This window comes from Protomyctophum bolini, assembly GCF_963924005.1.
Source record: "Protomyctophum bolini genome assembly, chromosome: 1".
Lineage (NCBI taxonomy): Eukaryota > Metazoa > Chordata > Actinopteri > Myctophiformes > Myctophidae > Protomyctophum > Protomyctophum bolini.
This window is the reverse complement of record NC_137862.1, coordinates 38,036,950-38,057,773: the sequence shown is the minus strand read 5'-3', so window position 1 is coordinate 38,057,773 and position 20,824 is coordinate 38,036,950. Positions and strand designations below refer to the sequence as shown.

The window sequence follows — 20,824 nt, the reverse complement described above, 5'->3', positions numbered from 1 at the left end:
CTGGCTCACCTGCCGGTGAGGAACCCCCATCGGCAGGACGTATCGCCCTAATCCTACTCCAACCACTCAACATTCCCTTCTTACAGGTGCTGCCCTAGCCTGTAGGTACAGTGTTGGAGTATGTGCAGTGATATGTGATCCTCCCCGCCCGTCTTCCCTCCCCTGAAAACAGGCCAGTTGTATTCATATAGAACAAAACAGACCAGTTGTATTCACTCCACAAGCCGAATGCACATCAGTGGATTCGAACCCCTATAGACTCCATGGTGGTGGGCTTGACATCAGGACTTCTGTACTCTACTAGATCTATTGTAGGGGTGCCCACCCTTTTTTTTTAACTTGAGAGCTACTTTAAAAATGACCAGCTCAACAAGATCTAGCCACCTGAAAATGTGTGCACAGCAACACTGAAAACAAAATGTTGCATTGTTGATTTGAGCTGACAGGCGTCAATCAATCAAGTCACCTACACAGCCTTTGTGATCTACTGGTAGATCGCGATCTACCTTTTGGGCACCCCTGATTTATTGGAACCTGTTTTCTAATGTACTCTACATTACATCTATTGGAACCTGTTTTCTGTACTGTACATTAGATCTATTGGAACCTGTTTTCTGTACTGTACATTAGATCTATTGGAACCTGTCTTCTTCTGTACTGTACATTAGATCTATTGGAACCTGTTTTCTTCTGTACTCTACATTAGATCTATTGGAACCTGTTTTCCAATGGATAGTTATTATTTAGACACAAGCTCTAGTCAGTACTTTTCATTGGTTAAATATAAATTAAAAGCCAAACATAGCACACCACACATCACAATTCGATGTAGTATAGACTATTATTCTACTTTTGTGACGAAGAACATTTTGGGGGGGAGGGGAGGGGGGGGGAGTTGAAAGACGGAGACACAACACTTAATGATTGATTGATTGATTGATTGATTGATTGATTCTTACCCTCCATGATAGAGATGTGTACAGCTCTCCGTCTCGTCCTAGGCACGCTGGTTAGTCTGGGACCGTGAGTGATGGACGGACAGCTCCTACTGGGCACCAGGCCAGCTCTGAACACACACACACACACACACACACACACACACACACACAGTTGTGTGTACACATATACTGTATTACGTGTCTGAAACACACATAATTATGTACACAACTGAAAGGTGGTTGCATAGGGGGTCTCACCTGTGAATCTCGGGGGGGTCACGTTTAATTTTGGCACTTTGCTCCATGACCTCTTTTGCAACTCTGCCACTGGACGAACAAAAACAAACATATAAGGGGAAAAAATATTTTCAATTAAATTTCAAGACCTTTATTGATCCCGCAGCCCATGGGGGCAATTCAGTCGCCAGAGGCAGCACATCAGTACTGTAGATACAGCAGGGTAAAAACATCACACACAAAAGAAACACTATCAATAATGAACAATAGCATGTATAAAACAGTATACACCCTCATCTGATTAAAACCAGAAATACTAATAGGCAACAATTCACACACTCCAACCATCATCATCATCATCATCATCATTTTTCGACCGCGGTCGAGATCATGGATTTCACAATGCCACGCCAGACTTTCCGGTCCTTCATTGCTATACCCAGTTCCTGGTTACTGATGCATGTGTCCCTAGCGATGACATCAGGGAACGACAGTTTTCTACCTCTGGTCTGCTTTGAGGCAGGACTCCAGAGAAGAAGGGAAGATATAACCTCATTGTCAGCTCTGTAGCAGTGGCCGGCAAACTGTGTTCTTCTGGATCGGACTAGTGAAGAAACACGGGGAAGGTTGCCGTATATTAGATTAGTCGATGGGTGGCTCTTCCAAGACACTCCAACCTACAGGCAAATATTAGTCCATGTTTACTGTTATTTCAGCTAGGCTATTTGCTAATCAAGCAGATGACACAATGTTTAAGCATAGCAACGGTTGATATGTTTCTAAACCTTCCAGTTGTCAATAAATTATCCATACGTTTAGAAAGAAGCACTCTGGACATGATATCCAAAGCACTGTGGATACGCACATTCACGTAGACTAGAGATCGGCTATATGTGACTTAAGTGGTTAATGTGTCTGTATTTGACACTGTATTAATGTACAAAAACAATTGCTGTTGGATGCCAAGGAACCAGGCTGGTCGTATGTGAGCGTGTCAGAAAAGACAGAAAAAAGCCACCACGAAAGCTGAACGCGGTATTGGGCCAAATTTAGTTTAGCCACAAGCCCACAACACATACAATGAGATTTGCATTGATTTTCAACACTTTCAACAAAACAGGTTTTCTATCATTTCAGTCATACCTGAATCTAAAGCGACTGCCCTTGAAGAAGAGGTTACTACTGGACACCGTACGGACCTGGCTGGACTTCTCCAACCTTAGAGAAAACAAACAGAGGCATACTGTACATGCAGCATAAGAACAACCACGACAACCACAACTATGTATCGGATTGTGCTACACTGTATGTATAGAAGAAATACTGCACAAAAACAATCATGACACCATGCTAGGATGAGTACAAAATAAAGCATTACAGTATTTTGTTTGATTCATTCACATTATTTTAAACTGCTGTTTGTGTCACGAGGACTTCCACATAGAATGCGAATATTAAGCTGAAAAAGCGTAATTATCATTTGAAACAAGGTTGATTTTTCTCTTCAACTTGTATGGACCACTGAGGATCCTTGGACCCCCAGCAGGGGTGTTTGAGAACTAGTGACTTACTTGAAGAAGGCCTGGTTCTCGACTCCGCACTTCCATAGGTGTTTACAGGCCTCAGGTGTAGGTGCAAAGTATGTCAGTATGATCTTCTTTTCCTGTAATGTGTACATCGTATGACAGTGACTACCTATATTCCCCTTTGTTACGTTTAATTTCAATACTGTACAGCTCCCATTCCCTTTGGATTTCACTTCACTTTTTTTTAAATAATAATTGTCCTTTTCTGCTAAGGGGTGGATTGGAGTTATTGCACTCCTATAGTAATGTACTGTACTGTTGGAGATGTTATTGTTGATGTATTTTGTTGGGGAATCTAACCCTAACCCTAACTTCACTAAAGCAATGCCCAAACCTAACCCTAACCTCACAAACACTAGCTATGCCGAACCCTAACCTCACATAAATTATTCCTGAATGTGACCTCAAAACCCTGTCCGCCTAGCAAAACACTGGGAAAAAAGACTTTTTTGCTCGATTATCCTCATTTCTGGTCATGTGCTGTACCAATTATGATGTAATTTCCTACTCAGTGGCTTGTGAAGCACATCTTTTCTTGTTGTCTTACAAATAGTTTTCTTCCTTTTGTATATTCTTAGTGTGTTTTTTAAGGTGGGTCATGGTGGGTTTTGTAAGGCTCTACATTTTGTCTTGGTGTGGTTTTTCAGCCTTCCACCAATCTGCATGGTAATGAGGCTTTGCAGTACGTAGTTCAGACAAGTCATTGGTCCGACAAATGACTACCCACCTCATCTCCTAACCTAACCATAACTGCAAGCACGGGAGCAGACGCTAGTCCGACACGCGGATGAATGTCGGACTAATGCCCTGTCTGAAAAGCGTCCACCGCCCGCTTTGATGTCATGTGCTATCAAATCAGAGTACTTCTTCCACCTCTGCTGACTAAGTGAATTTGTTTCTGAAAACCAGGGCCTAAAGGTGCGTTCAGACTTGGATGGCACGATTACATACAAAGTCAATGCAAAGACGAGAAGTTGCGCAAACGGGCACGGCACAAGCGGGGTGAACCGAGGCGAATACATATATTCAGGTCTGAACGCAGCTTAACACACATTTTAGTACAGTCGTTGCACATTTGGGTCTGCATGTGTTAAAGATAGATTACATCATCTCCCCAGTGTCAGCTCCCCCATGCATAAAACAAGACTGTACGCATTTCACTACAGACGGGGACCCACAGTCACCCACCTCGCTCCCATTTGCATATATATGGAATGTCTTTGCTTCAAACTTCAGTTTGGTCACCTCTTCCCTGAGAGAGAGAGAGAGAGAGAGAGAGAGAGAGAGAGAGAGAGAGAGAGAGAGAGAAAGAGAAGAGGGGGGGGTGGGGGTGAAAAAGGTAGTTAGAATTTACAATTCTTTGGTGTCGGGTGAAAACCTGGTAGGTTTATGTCCAAAACCATTCATTTTTGGTGTCTCCGTATACAGTACACAAACATTGAAGCCAAAAGTGAGGACAGAAAAGTGAAGATGAAAATTGTGATTGGCCGGAATGACATTTGTGATGATTTGATTGGTTGATCACGGATGTATGATGTATATCATGTATTATAAGAGCGCCCCTCACTTCACACCGGTGTGATTTTTGAGGGGAGCTTTTGACCCCACACGTGACAATGAAAGGAGAAATTAGGTCAAATGTTTGCCAAATATGACGTACATTTGTGGCAACAGGCATTATGATTGGCCAGTATGAGATGATGCATGATGATGTACGATGATAAGAGCACCCCTCACTTCACACGGGTGTGATTTTATTATTTATTAACCCTTGAACACGGGTGATCTTCACCCGGTAAATTGTATTTTTGTCATTTTCATAATGTTCCTGGCGGGTGGGTCTTTCAGTACCTTCATGATAAATGGTGCATTTATATAGCGCCTTTATCCATAGCAATACCCATTCATACGAATACCGGATGACTCGCCCCGGTGCTTGCCCGTTTTTCCTCCCGGAATTGTCACCAGTGAGGGGGATAACTTTGTAATATGCTATTGGCTGTTTGTATTCTTTTTGGAAAAATATAAAAAGATACTCCTGTAGAAAGGCTATATTATTTTACTTATATTGACCCTATAAACAATTTAGTATTATTTAGTATATGTAAGGTTTTGGACACTCAAATGGTACCTCGTCAGATAATCCCCACATAGCCTACAACTTCTGTGAACAGACTTCAATGTAGTAGCTTTTCCTAAATTATATTTGTACTTAGGCTGTCTGCTGTCATGAAAGTTTATAGTTAGAGAAATTCAAAGTCCAGCCGTCTGCTGTCCAGCCTCTCCTACCCCTCACTGGGGAAAATTCTGGGAGGAAAACAGAAACGGGGGAGTCATCTTGTTACCATTCATACACCGATGACAGAGGAAACCATGCAGGGCACCAACCTGCACATCGGGAGCACCCATTCATACACCGATGACAGAGGAAACCATGCAACCTGCACATCAGGGACACGGACTCTGGGGGAGCCCGGGTTTGAACTGGCAACCTTGCGGTTCCAATCCAGCCACTCTACCCCTGAGCCACCGCCGTCCCCCACTGATGCTCAGTGACATCATAGAAGGTACGTTTGTTTCCCTGCCCACATCAATGGTTTTTTCTACAGGCAGGTGTATGGGTGAATTTCACCCGTGTTTACTGTTTAGTGATAGATTGATAGAGAAATACAGTATATATATTTCTTTCTTCATTGACCATTCTCACACGTTTTTACTTTACTTACTTTTTACATTTTTCACTGATTTTGTGTAGTAGAGTAGCTCAAGTTGCCATGTATTGCTGTACTTCAATATATTTTCACGAGAAATATTATTTATGGAATATATACATTGGGTAAAATATACCCGTATTTAGTGATGGTGTAAAAATCACACCCATGTGAAGTGAGGGGCGGGCGCTCTTATCATCGTACATCACCCAACCTGCAGAACCTCTCCATAACAACTCACCATCTATTCTAACCATAGATCTTAATGATAATAATATTAACGAGAATTATGTACATACTACATAGCCAATTAGCCGATTTGCTCAGACACATGACGTAAAACTATCCTTTCATTGTCACTGGCATTTAATGTTTGTGTTGGCACAAAAACCGATTTGCTCAGACACATATGACGTGAATTCTCCTTTCATTGTCAATAGCAAATGTGACACGAGTTATGACAAAAAGCTGTATATAGGAGGGGCTGGCGCCCCTAAAAAATATGTTTAGTGTTCTAGGGTTCAATTTAAATAGTGAAAACAGTCGATCTGCTTTTTTTGTGTCACACTCTTGTATGATGAAGGAGGTCATTCATTTATGAAGAAATCCTAAAAAGTTGAAACATGGAGATTCTGCCCGACAGCAACGATATAAAAAATATAAATATCGGATCGGGAAAAATCGGTATCGGCAGATGCTCAAAATCAAATGATCGAAATCGTATCGGGAGCAAAAAAACGTGATCGGGACATCCCTAGAGCCAAGGAATTCAAGGGGAAAAGTGTAATTTTACCACCTACGGATCAAGAGTATAGGCCAAATTGTGAAGGGCCCTGTTATAGCACCGCCATGCAGACAATTTGAAAGATTTGGGACAGGGTTCTGTCTTGGCCAACTCGGACAGTGCGTGCAAAGTTTCATACAGATCGGCCCAATCGAGTCTGGGTTTCAACCAAATGTGTGCTCACCATTTGAGGAAATGGACCCTCCTGTTTCCCTGGAGCACCGTGAAACCAAATGGAGTAAACGCCAAGAAGGCAGGATTGCCAGATACATCCTGAAACGCACGCACGCACGCACGCACGCACGCACGCACGCACGCACGCACGCACGCACGCACGCACGCACGCACGCACGCACGCACACACACACACACACACACACACACACACACACACACACACACACACACACACACACACACACACACACACACACACACACACACACACACACACACACACACACACACACACACACACACACACACACACACACACACACACACACACACACGGTTTTGCAGTACAAGTAAGCAACCCACAATCAATTCACAGGTGAAAGCTATAATCCATAGTCGTGCTCAGGTCTCCTGCATGAGGCACCAAATTCCTGACGTTCATGCAAGAGCCAGCCAGCCAGCCAGCCAGCCAGCCAGCCGACCAGGGAAGATATAATTGCACTTATTTCAACTGAAATATATAAAATATGCTGTGAATATAAGATGCTAGAGTGAGAACGAAGTAACAATGCAAATAGGAGTGCCATGGATGACAAAAATCTGTAGTACAATCTAGTACAAAGGGTACGCCCCTATGCCACCAAAATGTGGAACACCCTACCAACATTCATTAAGACATGCACTTGACTCCTTCAAAACCACTCTCAAAAGGCACCTACGGACGGCTGCAATTCGAAACTGGCCCCCGTAAAATCTGAATCCCCCACCCACCCCTTTTTCCCCTCACTGTATATGTTTTTTTTTTGATGATTTCCTGTTTTTGGCTATATAGAAGTGTATATCTGTACGTCTCAAAATGTTATGATGAAATGAACATGGTGGACCCTATTGTAAACAAGTTCATGGTGTCGTCCACAGTTAACAGTTTTGTATTGAGTTGTGCTTGAAATGTACTGTAATTCTCCAATCTGTTAATAAATACTTCAATCAATCAATCAATAGCACTAAATTTGTTTTCAGAAAGCATCCTCTGACCTTGCATGGATGAGGGTCCACTCCGTAGGTCTCCAGCATCTGGGCCTTCTGCAGGAAGTTGAGCTCTGATGTATCAGGAGACTGTCCTCTGCAAGGAATCACGGCAGCTCAGACACAAGTACTTTTTGTTTTGTTTTGTTAACATGGACATTAAAAAGCCCTCGGCTATAATAGATGTGCTAATTTCCACTTGGCCAGGGCAGATATTGCGTTATGAGCTTCAGACAGGCTACTTGTCAAGCAGTGGTGTCCTACCTACCCGATACCATGGTCTAAAATCGAAATGTCTCCATTTTCATGCACCTCCAACAACTGCAGATCTACCATAGTAGTAATATTACATATACTCTACTACCATACAAATGTAAGTAAGTAAGCTTTGCCGAGACGGAGCCTGTCTCCTGTTTCTGTATAGCGTGATGCGGCTTGATATACAAGCTCCCCCAGCCATGATGTACAAGTATAGCCCCCTGGACATGACACTAGTATGTCGCAGGCGCAGGGACATACCTCCAATCCCACCCTTGATGCTGAGTGCAAAGCAGGGAGGCACTTGGTATCACTTGGTATGACCCAGCCGGGGATAGAAGAGAAGAGACCTCCCAATCCCCACACGACACTCTAACCACAAGTCAAATGAGCTGGCTGGCCTTGTGGTTAGAGTACTGTACTTATAGGATATTGTATTAACATACTCTACCATTAGAGGGCAGCAGATGATATTCTATATAAGCACGCATTTGCCTATTTGCTGTGTGCCTGTGTGGCCATGCTTTTGTGTGTGCGTGCAAGAGAGAGAGAGAGAGAGAGAGAGAGAGAGAGAGAGACACCCTCTTTTTACAGGCAAGGATGACCTAAGGTTAATCACACAACAATGTCACAGCAGTATCAAGACAAATCACGCACAAGTGTGCATGCACGCACATACGCGCACTCACGCACACGCACACACACACACACACACACACACACACACACACACACACACACACACACACACACACACACACACACACACACACACACACACACACACCATGTAATACAGCAAGCCAAACAAAGTCCAGGAAGAGATGAACGGACATCTAGAAATAGAGCGAGTACTCAGCATATAAAGTGAAGCTATGAAATTACATATGCGTGCATATCTCATCACAATATCAGTCTCAATATGTTCTTTCCTTAAGGAGCACAATGTTCATGACCTTGGCGCAGTTGGCGGTTGGACAAAAAATAAAGAACAAAATTGCTGAATAAATACTGAGTCAGTAGGCTAGTCAACCTTTGGCTGCACAGTTTCAGCTTTTGACTAGATGGTCAGACAATGTTAAAGCTAAACCCTGGGACTAGTTTTAATAAATAAAACTTTATTTTAACCAATCTATATGGTACAGTATTTGAATACAATATAACTAGTAGACTACATCTGTATGGCAGAGTATGCTAATACAATATAACTAGTGCATCTGCATGGTAGAGTATGTTAATACAATACACACAATATAAAGCTCATACGCACAATATCTCCCCTGGCCAAGAGTGAATGCATATCTTGGATGAGCGCTATTGTGTTGGTCTAAGGCAGTGGCGTGCACAGACATTCAGAGGGGCAGGTGCTGGTGATGGGCAAGTGAAAAAAGGGCACCTTGTGCAGCACGTGGAACCGGCCGGTTGCCTTAATAGTGTGAGATTTATAGATTTTGGGGCATAAATAATATATTAGAAGCTTTTTTTAATCAAGAATTGATGAATGTCTCCATAGTCCACTGTACACATTTTTCTTTTCTTTTTTCTCCAAAAGGGCACATTGCTGTCTAGAGGGCAAGGGCAGCACCCCTAGTGTCTATCTGTGCACGCCACTGGTCTAAGGCCAACACTGAAACATCTCAGCAGTTTGCACTCTATTCTATACTGTATGACACTTCAAAGGTATATAAGGCATGCATGGTTTTCAGTGTGAAATGAATTGTGATGATACAGCCATTGGTGCTCTATAACGCCCTTGGCTGCTTCTTTAGATATAATCATGCTGAATAATTCGGACGATTCAACCGTGAGGCATTAAGAAACCTGAGAATGTCCTTCTTTTCTAAACCCTATATACTTAGTTGCCATGGTCAGTGGTCCCCCATGGTCAGTGGTCAGTGGTCAGTGGTCATGGTCAGTGGTCCCCCATGGTCAGTGTCAGTGGTCATGGTCAGTGGTCCCCCAGGGCTCTATATTGGTCCAGTAGAATTTCACTCTTCACCAAATCTCACAAGCCCCAGAATAGGGAAGCTAGGGTTCAAGCGGTTAATTTCAGACGGAGAAAAAAGCTAATCAGTCGACTGCCATCTCTGTTTGTACAACAGGCGTTTTTGTTTTCTTTCCTAGAGAAGGTGTCATCACGACTGCTTTCACAGCTCATGTCACACAGTGACACTATAATGACAAGACACTGCTACACACAGTGTTCAATGTGTCATCGTGCACAACCCACTACACACTATCATTCACACATCGCACTGATGAGTGAAACCCTAGAAGCAGTGGTGGAGCCACATGGGATATGCATGTTTTAGGTAGGACACAGGAAGGTAAGGATAGACACGCAACGCAACACAACTCTCCAGCTAGGAATCTAATGGAGGCTGTGGTTACTAGCCAGACGACTGCTGAAACATCTGGTGACAGAATGTCACTGTATTCAATGTGGGGACTAAAACTGAGATTTTAAAACAAAGCATCACAGAACCAAAGCAAATCAATCAAATCTCGCAATCTGGCTAATGCGAGACTACACTTCTTATAATCTCTTGTTACTCATCCTGGTCCAATAATTACGATTACGATCTATCTAAAAACCTGGGCACATATAATAGCACATATAATAGCCGATCAGCTATGTTTGCCGATTGTCCGCCTTGGAATAGGAAGGCTAAGCTTAAAGCTGATAATAGTATGTAAACATTTAATTACCTTATTTTTATTTAAAAAAAATGGTATTCAGATGGGTAAACGCTCCCCAAAAACCGAGTCTCTGTGACACCGCAATCTGCATTCAAAGATGTTCCTACTAGCTTTGTCATTGGTTGATTTGCCTGTCTACTTCCTGATTGGTTCAAAGCTTATAGGAAAATCTTTGAATGCAGATTTTGGACCCCTAGATGTGTCACAGATGTGTCACAGAGACTTCTTTTTGGAGCGTTTTACTCATTGCTGGCTGTCTGAATACCAAAAAAATTATAATAAAAAAATGTCATTGAAATTTAGAGAAATATTGCTTATAGCAGCTTTAATGTAATCTCTTAAAACGGATTCCACTTTTTTCCCTTTTTACCGAATGGGTTCCCATATTGGGCTTAAGGCCCCCTTTGTCGCTGGAATTGATGACGTACGACGATGGATGTGAGACCATGAGACTAAGATGTACTGTATCATGAACAGGCCTATAACCAGTTACAATAGAAGACAGGACAACCATACAGTAGTACGTGGACGGTCAGGTGTGCCAGTACACCCACGGACGTGAACAGGACAGGTGTCAGCTTACATCAGCTCAGTCTTGTGGATGTCAGCAATCCGTCGCTCCAGCCTCTCAGAGTGCTTTGGGAAGAACTGGAACTTGGAGCTGTAGCCCTCTGGATGTTTCCCAGGGTCATAGTCACCGATCTCAGCTGACAAAAAGAGCATTACAAAAATAATTATAAATAAAGGAAATTTGTAAATTGTGACAGATGTTTTAGTTGTGGCTGTTTTAGGCTGTACAAAAGCAAGGAGCTAAACATGAGAGTTAAAGGTAGAGTCAGTGATTTCACTTAATTCAAATATCACTTATTTTTTTGTTTTGTTGTGATAATCCTCTCTACTATAGAGTGTGCTGACCATATAAGGAGTTCATCCCTGTCCCCAGTTAACCCCTGGGGGTCAAAAAACCTTAGGTTTCGTTTTTGTTCTCTATCCTGATTGGATGAAAGCTTGTGTCCCAAGGCAAAAACGAAACCTAAGGGTTTTTGACTGAAATCACTGACACCCCCTTTAAAGAGACAATCACGGCACTCCATCTTTAACTAACAGGGATGTTGTGGTTACGGTACGTTAATTGTGGTCAACAGAATGGCACCAACGCCGTCATTCATTATCAGCGTGGCAGCACCCCAGCCCTGTTGATTATGGCCACCACCTACTACCAGTGCAGTGCCCAATCTGTCAATCAAGTGTGCATACCATACGTCAATAATAATAATACATGAGACTTGAGTCACATTATGGCATATAAGTCACATTATGGCTCCTACAGTAATCAAAAGGCATGAAGCCCAGGATTACATTAGATAATTGACAGGGGTGAAAAATGGGTTACAAAATTGTGAGTGCCATGATTTTTTTCCACCCTAAAACATGATCATCAGGGTCTTATCTTTTTATGTGGGCACCCCCAACAGTTCATGAAGTATGCCTGGTTTGCCTGGTGGGTGGTGATGGGTGGTGATCCACCTGAACTGAAGCCACACCCACAGCTGTAGTTCTATGATAAAGGGGGAGGAGTTAGGGGAGGGGCTGATAGTGTGATTACTGTTTTTTTCATTGGCACGTTTGACTGTAAAGGGTTCAGCCTCCAGGAAGAAACCCTAAATACAAAAGGAATACATCATTGCACATAAAAAAGACTCCAGGGTGTCTAATGAAGTACTGTCACCTCATAGACACATGAAAAACTGGAAAAAGTGTGGCACTATTGGTAGAATGAAAGTAGACTGACAGGAAATGGGGAGAGAGATGGGGGAAAGACACGCGGCACGCCATCAGGCTGGCTCAGCAGCCTAGGTGCCAGACGGTCGAGATAACCGTAAGGGCCTGGTACTCCATCTTTAAGGAAGGCATGAAGCCAAAATGTTGGTTGACAAAGAAAATTAATTATACTTTTTATTAAATAATGTCATCATCGCCTTTGAGCTCTTGCTTTTAATCTGCCAGCACTGCAGTGAAGTAAAGGTTTGAGAATGGCCTTTGGTGAAATGTAATTAACTCCACTGAGCTAAAATGAAATCTATCAATCTATGTCAGAGAACCAATAGGAAAAATATGAATATATAAATGTTAACTATGGAAGACTGCCACCGTCTGGCCGTTGCTTCCTTACCGAAAATGAGAACGCCACATTAAAGCATTTCTTTAAACAAAGCAACAAGGCAAATTAGCAATCACCTGAAACCATGACCTCTTGAGCATTTGATTATCAGGTGATAATGAGCAGGTTTGTTATGGTTGCTGTTAAGAAACCTTGTACCTGTGTTGGAGGTTCCATCTGTCTCCATTTCCTTGTGATTGATAGCTTTCTTTCCTGCTGCCAATAAAATGTTTACCAGATATCTATCCTCTCCTTGTATCTTTCCCTCCATCAAGTTTCCTAAATCCAAAACTTTGCAATCCATTGGTACCTCATATCCCAATATCTTTTGTATCTGATCATGTATCATTTTCCAAAAATGTGAGTGATCATCTCCACATCCTCTCCAACATTGTATCTGTTTCTTTAACTGTTTACTCTTAATTTTTGGTGTTGGATATGTGTCAGATATGGACGGAGAACATACTGTATGTGTCCACAGATTTCAACTTTTTATGTTTTTGCGTAATGTTTTTTGCAAAATTGAAAGTGGTTAAGTCTGTCTGAGAAATTTATAAATATTGAATCAGCTGTCTGTCTGTCTGTCTGTCTGTCTGTCTGTCTGTCTGTCTGTCTGTCTGTCTGTCTGTCTGTCTGTCTGTCTGTCTGTCTGTCTGACTGACTGACTGACTGTCTGTCTGTCTGTCTGCCTGCCTGACTGACTGTCAGGCACTCTAGCAGGTTGGCTGTCAGACTAGCAGAGTGTGGAACAGCCAGGGGAGTGGCTGCTTAATGCAACAGCACCATCTGAATGCCAATGAAGTGGCCATCAGGAGAAAACCTTGTGTTTCTGACAGCCAAAGGAACGTGGGCGTGGCCATCAGGAGAAAACCTTGTGTTTCTGACAGCCAAAGGAACGTGGCCATCAGGAGAAAACCTTGTGTTTCTGACAGCCAAAGGAACGTGGCCATCAGGAGAAAACCTTGTGTTTCTGGACAGCCAAAGGAACGTGGCCATCAGGAGAAAACCTTGTGTTTCTGGAATGAAGCTGACAGCCAAAGGAACGTGGCCATCAGGAGAAAACCTTGTGTTTCTGGACAGCCAAAGGAACGTGGCCATCAGGAGAAAACCTTGTGTTTCTGGAATGAAGCTGACAGCTTCTGGCAAAGCACAGAATGATCAGCATGTGAATCCAACCATGTCATGATGCAATGGCTTTTTAAATGGGTTTCAATGACGATGGGACAGACAGAATCACAGATAGAAAATGGGGAGTTGTATTCAACTTCACGCACACACACACACACACACACACACACACACACACACACACACACACACACACACACACACACACACACACACACACACACACACACACACACACACACACACACACACACACACACACACACACACACACACACACAATTATTCATACAGTATAGCTATAGCATACACCCACGCACGCACCCACGCACGCCAAGGTCAAATGCATCATAAGGTCCGCAGAGAGCTACTGTATTTCTATTTATAGAATTCTCATGAGGATCTGTGCCTGGTTGCTGCATGGTTATTGCACAGTTTCACAATTATAAACACAATATATTAATTAGATCTGATCGGTCAACCACAATGGCATTGATGGAATTAATAGGATAATCAACTACCTCAATTGACAGTAAGACATACTAGGTGTTTTTATAGAGTTAAAGAAAGCATCTGATTTGACACAATAGACCATGATTGCTACAAAAAAAGAGCTAAACTGGGTAAAAGGTTATATCGAAAATAGACAACAGTATGTACAGATGTGTGAGTATAGGTCAATTAGTCCACTTATTACTTGAGGTGTACTGCAAGGTTCAATATTGGGTCCAATTTTTCATATTCCATTCTTACTGGCTATGAATGACGGTTATGAATGAAGGTTTGCCGGCCCTATAGCCAACCGAGCTTGGAGGAGATGTGCGCTCAGAGCAGTGCAGTTGTCTAGTTTACCTTGCAGTATGTAGGCGGCCAGCAGAGCAGCGTCAGACGTCTTGCACAGGAGACGTCCGTGGTACAGATCCCTCTTGATCTGCAGGAAGACTAGATATCTATGGAGAAACGTTCCGGCCATTAGCATATAGATGGAATCCAAAGAATCAAGGCCTTGTGTTCTTTCTCCTGACAACCGACAACACATTTACACAAATTCACACGTCTGACCCGACAGCGACTTGTTCCAAGCTGTGTGTCAATTGCAAACCATCGCTGTAGGGTAGAAACCTTGTGTATGTCCAACGTTACTGTTCTAATGGAACCAATGCAGTTATTATGCAATCACAAGCATGCACCTGTTAATCTGCATTGGTTATACAGTACTTCAATACTCATCAAATCCACAGACTCTAAATAGCAAAACTAGCTCACACTACATCTTTTATGTGTTGTGAGCTTGTAGATATTTTAGCTACTTACACAAGTAGGGCAAAATATGCATGTCTGTGCGTGCCGCGTGCCGTGCATGCATGTGCTGTGACAGTGTCTATGTGTGTTCATCCCTTCATCAAGGAGCAACATGTGGCTAGAACAACCACAACATCACAAATCCGGATATAGGTAGACTTATAGGCGATTCACACTGAGAGGGACTGAATCCGTTTCATTGGAACTGTTTCCGGTTGCCTGGTCCCCGATGGCCATTATTCACATTGGCCGATCAGATTCAACAGCGCACCCGGGTACACTTGCATAACACACTTTAATCCTCAAGATGGCGCTGTGCTTGATCAACTCTGCGACATTGTATCTCCAATAAATCCAGATACACTGCATTGCATTGCCTCTTTGGCTCTTTGTGCCGTTATACTACTTCACTGTCAGCCTGCATGTGTCAGTCAGTTCTGTGCTCCAGTGTCGTGTTTGATATTAGTTTGCTATGGATTCTACTTTAGCATTATTATTTTGTTTTACTTTGGAAACTATGCCAAGCAAAGCCCAAGAGCCACGTGTAGTCTGCAGAATAAGATCAGCGCGTACTGCGGTGCTGCGCGTATACGCAGATTCAACAGGAGACGGGCGGCGTTGAGAAATGCGCTGGTGTTACGCGTCGTGCAGTAATGAATCCATCCTGTTCCAACCAGCTAACCCCAGACTCTTTGAGGTCACTTGAACTTTCTCAGTGCTCCAACTTCTTCTGTTGCGATTTAATGATGTGTTAACAGATGAGAACTCTATACTACAGCCATTCCCAACCTGTGGGCCGTGGCGCACTGGTGGGGTGTGAGGATATTTCAAGTGGGCCCCCAAATAATTGCCAAAACACCACGATTTGAATGATAATATAACATTATTCAATGCCAAAAGTTGTGTTTATCTTAAAACCCTTTTTTAATATACTGATAAATAGACATGTCACGTGGCTGTGACATGTTTTTTCAAGATTTTCAAGAGTTCCCTGATCCGGAAAAGGTTGGTAACCAACTGCTATGAACTGCCATTTTGGTCGTCAAATTAATTCTTAATGAATGACACAGATCTGTGATTTCTCACAGATCTGTGTCTCTGAGGCTCTCAAATTATGCGAAATGTTCTTACTGTACCTGTATTATCTCGCTGTAACAGATCAATCTACTTAAAAAATATCACTTTGTAGAAGAAACCAGTCGTTTTAAGAGAAGGTACAGTATATGAAAAAGGAGAATGTTTGGACAGATTCTGTACTCTCGAGTAAAGTACAGGTACTCAAGTAAAGTACTTCAGTGCAGTGTGCCACTGCATTGTAGACACCTCAGCTGTACTCCAAGCAGCAAAGCAATAAAGAGTATTGCAGGATGTTGTTTTAATGTCATGGAAGGTTAGTGCTTTGTGGCCTTTTTAATATAGCAGCAGAGCTACACCAGGCCTCCTGCTGTCCTGATCCAGAGCGTTTTTCACCAACCTTTGAAAAGTCATAGAATATTCTGTGTCGCTCCATTCCAGTGCCCTCAAATAAATAATCATGATCCATACGTGACAATCCATTTGAAAGCTACCGGCTCTGGTGTTGTAGAGCGAGCTCAGCGTGCAGTTGTCCCATAGGTGTGTGTGTGTGTGTGTGTGTGTGTGTGTGTGTGTGTGTGTGTGTGTGTGTGTGTGTGTGTGTGTGTGTGTGTGTGTGTGTGTGTGTGTGTGTGTGTGTGTGTGTGTGCGTGTCCGTGCGCGCGTGTGTGTGTACTTGTGTCTCGGACTGATGTGAATATGCATCCATATACTGTATGCATGCATGTCTTTGGGTGTATGCATTACTGTACGGTATGCCTTATTAATCCAATAGGGGAAATTCAGTATCAGCTTCACCCAGCTGATGGCTGCAGATGGTCCTATTAAGCGCTCAAAGCCAGGGCTGGGAATCAAACCTGCACACTTCTGTTTCCCAGGCAGCCTCTCCATTCAGCTTTTGTCATAATATGATAAAGTATACAGGACATTCATTTATGAAAAAACAAAAAAACAGATGAAATGTGGAGATACAAGGTTTCTGCCGACAGTGATGATACAGTATAAGTGTATGTGTATATGTGTGTGTGCGTGCGTGTGTGCGTGCGTGTGTGCGTGGGTGCGTGCGTGCATGCGTGCGTGGTGGTGGTTGTCGCAGTCGGAGCAGATGGTGGAGGATGCTGAAATTCCCCCCTCGCAGGATTACTGAGACACTGCGAGGTGATGGAGCGTGAAGAAGGAGAAGATTGTATTACGAGCTGACTGCTAGAGACACCATGGGTTTAGGAGGATGGAAGGTTGCTAACTACCTGAAAATGGAATAAGGGACACCCAGCCGGGCATCCCTGATTTTTAAGAAAAATAGGGGGGGCCATTGAACCACAGCATCCATATCCTGGGGGGAACATTAGCCAAAAATAGCAGATCTACAAGCTCACAACACGTTGCAAAGAGATTTAGTGTAGACAGAACAAACGTGGTCCAACCGTCCAAGTACAGACACAACTTTACTAAGTCTGGATTCTAGACACTATAGAAGGGTGACAACCTGATTTATAGTAGGATATAGCCTATGTATACGAGCTGTATGAACTTATAAAATGTGTGTCATTGATTGATTCCCCAAAATAAGTTCAACGAGGGACACATATTTTAGTTTCCAAATAATGGACGACTCCTTATTTCAATGTTGGCAACCTAGTATAGTAGGATGTGTGTGCTGACTGCTAGGTTTAGGAGGATGGATGTGCTCTGCTCTGTCTGGACTCTCCACGCAGCAGTTTGTTAGCTTGTCAGGAATGCCACATGCAAGACGCGACTGGTGCAGAGCGGCCTGACATTGCAGCTTAGAGAAAAGGGAATTCTCAAACACCTCCCCAGCAAATCACACTGTCAGGGTGTTAGTATCAAAATGTAAATCAGATGCTGCTTCCTTTTTTGCTTGGGGCTCCACCATCCTCTGTCACTTCAACATAAACGGTGCCAAACAATTAAACAGTAGTTTGTTAAACCACGCCAGGCCAGACCGGCTGGGGGTGGGAGATTATGTTTTCGTCCCCGTCTGTGTGAGAGTGTGTATGTACAGTATGTGTCTGTCTGTGAGCAGCTAATCTCGGACACCATTTGACCGATTGGCATTAAGCGTTTTTTCTTCCACACACACACATTTTTTCCCCCAAACTCCAACAAATGTCGTACAAATTATTCGCCCCGCAGCGCGGAACAGACTGATGAGGGGTGGGGTGTGTTTTCTATAGCATCTCACCTGGTGATTTCTTCTTTCAGGGCAGCGGGGTCAGGGGGGTAGAACTTGACTCGCAGACACATGGTGAATGGAGGCTGGGCTGAAGAGACACAAACACTGTCGGTCACTAGTTATTATTGTCAATAGCTTATTATTACACAATGTGTGCGTTTTATAATGATTACTTTAGTGTCAACCATGAGGCTCATATAATAATTTAATGAACCAACAATTCATATCACTAAGAATACAGGACCACACATTGGTGGAAGCAACACTGAAACATAACAAAATGTATCTGTGAGTGTGTGCGTTGCACTGATAATAATATGTCTGATTTGCAGAAGGATAAGAGATTTATTTTCATAAATGTGGTGTATTAAATACAGTACTCACATTTCATTTGTTTGGCAATTGACTTTGTAAACTCCAACCAGTGCTATAAGAAAAGAGAGAGAAAGAGAGTTTCATTGTAGGTTCCCAAACAATGGCACACAACCGTTGTCATAGGTCGAGACAAATAACCCCATTTTGTTTTACTTTAATTTATATATATATATATATATACTGTATATATCAGCAATTGAACATGACGACACGCAGCCTGGCAGGAAGCCATTCTAGCCTCCTTCTCGCTCTTCCTGCTCCGTGTCTGTTTATTTTGTGAAGGTGAAACTGCTGAGGACTCCAGAGTCACTCTGTCTGTGACGGTGGGTGACGATGCCACCACGGCACAGATGAAATGGGGTGGGGGGGGGGGGTGTAATCAGAGAAAGACTGTTCACTTATAGGAGCAGAAACTGTCTTCTGTGCACTGACAAAGGCCTGCTGTCTCCATTTGTTGACAGACGGTAACTAACTCAAGTATTGTACTTAAGTACTTTTACTTTATTTTTTATATTTTAATTTCTTGATACTTTTTAGTTCTACTGCATTTACATCTCAGAAGCAAACATTGTAGGCCTACTTTTTGTTCCACTTTGTTCCACTATTATCTGAAAACCTCAGTTACTAATTACTTACTGATTACTTTCCATATTTAGATTATTATTATTACAAAACATAAACTACCTACACAGGATGAGTTATTCATTATTCCAACTACCGGTAGTCTAGTTTCAGCTAAACTAGACGATCTGCAAACCCACAACATGTCACATCATGACGAATTGTGAGCTTGTTGATCTGCTATTTTCAGTATTATGTTCAAAACAATGTATTGCACATTTTCTCTGACATCGAGTTGATTCCATTCAGATTAAACCGATCTCACAGTCAGTTATCAGTTCATTTGTTCATTCCGGATTCCTCTGGAAACGGTGAGCCAATGTTTTTCTCCCCATGGCTTTTCTCAAACGGGTAATCGAATGCATTCTAATGATAATTTGGCATTGATTCCCGGACAAAGCATAGTTTTATCAGTCGCAGAACAGACTGTTCCGATGCAAAACTCAAAGACTTCAGGAGATTGCAGTGTGCACGTGTAAAATCATCGGTGGACATTTAACCGACTGTAACTCGGGTTAAATGAACACGGAGGAGTTGACTGTGTACTGTCGAGCTGATGCAACGTTAAGAAATCATTATCTCTCCTCACTGTAAACACATCCTGCACAGACTTTATGGCTTTCGGTGCTTGTGGGTCAGACTTTGCCAGGGGTTCAGAGCCGCAGGGTTAACAGAGCCCTGTCTGCTAATGAATCTCTCTGATCTCCAACGATACCCAGCTATTGTGTGAAACTATCTACTTCGTTTTACACCTTTACTCCATCTACTGACATAATTATCGTTGAAAATATTCAATCTACAATCTCACAACGCTGCAATCGTAGATCGGCTATTTTCTCTACTTTACCTTTGTGCAACACTCTTATACAATATGACGAAGTAGATTCAGTACTAAGTAATAATAATAATATAATATAATATTAATATATATTTTAAACTATAGTGTTATAAAAGATAAAAAATCACACACGTGTGAACTGAGTGGTGCAATTCCCCCCCCCCCCCCCCCCCTCTCTCTCTCTCTCTCTCATTAGAGACACAGCACTACCCCTCTCTCTGTTTCTGGCGCCCCCTACTGTTATAAATAAGTAACATACTCGTGGTCATAGACACACACAGGTACCTACACAGGTACACAGGTACACGGACATTGCTGGTTGTAGTTTGAGTGGTTGCACCACTCAAAAAAATAAAGATGTGTGGTATCATAGACGTGCATACAGAAATGCTTGTGTGATCATTTTGTGCAGGCCCCATCCTTGAATGTCACTTTGACGATATTCATTCAAAAAGTTTGAAAGGATCATTTTATCTGACTCTGGAGACATACAGTCATCTTCCTTCAGAGCAAGAGCTCTTTCATGGTTCAAGGTCTCTTAGAAAAGAGAGAAACAATGCATATTTATGCATGTGAAACACAGCTTTGGTTTGTTTTTTCAGAGAACATGAGAGACATACAAAAGTCTTAGGGAAAGTTGACCCTGAAAAGATAACATTCGAAGAATGGAAAAACTATTTATTCATCCTAGCCTACCCGATTTGAATAATGTAA

At 42.6% G+C, this 20,824-nt stretch overlaps 1 protein-coding gene across 2 annotated transcripts in view; it reads right to left on the bottom strand.

The window, feature by feature from the left end:
• LOC308312327 (FERM domain-containing protein 5-like) overlaps nt 1-20,824 on the bottom strand; it is a 101,707-nt gene that overhangs the window by 9,176 nt on the left and 71,707 nt on the right. Inside the window, exons 3-13 of one of the 2 annotated variants that reach the window (XM_080758929.1) lie at nt 18,661-18,703; nt 18,286-18,364; nt 14,559-14,656; nt 11,001-11,124; nt 7,469-7,556; nt 6,441-6,529; nt 3,946-4,013; nt 2,747-2,870; nt 2,319-2,393; nt 1,197-1,265; nt 960-1,066 (exon numbers count right to left, since the gene is read on the bottom strand). In XM_080758929.1, the coding sequence (XP_080615055.1) occupies nt 960-1,066; nt 1,197-1,265; nt 2,319-2,393; nt 2,747-2,870; nt 3,946-4,013; nt 6,441-6,529; nt 7,469-7,556; nt 11,001-11,124; nt 14,559-14,656; nt 18,286-18,364; nt 18,661-18,703 (964 nt within the window). The remainder of the gene's footprint in view (nt 1-959; nt 1,067-1,196; nt 1,266-2,318; nt 2,394-2,746; nt 2,871-3,945; nt 4,014-6,440; nt 6,530-7,468; nt 7,557-11,000; nt 11,125-14,558; nt 14,657-18,285; nt 18,365-18,660; nt 18,704-20,824) is intronic. The other variant, XM_080758928.1, reaches the window with a different exon arrangement.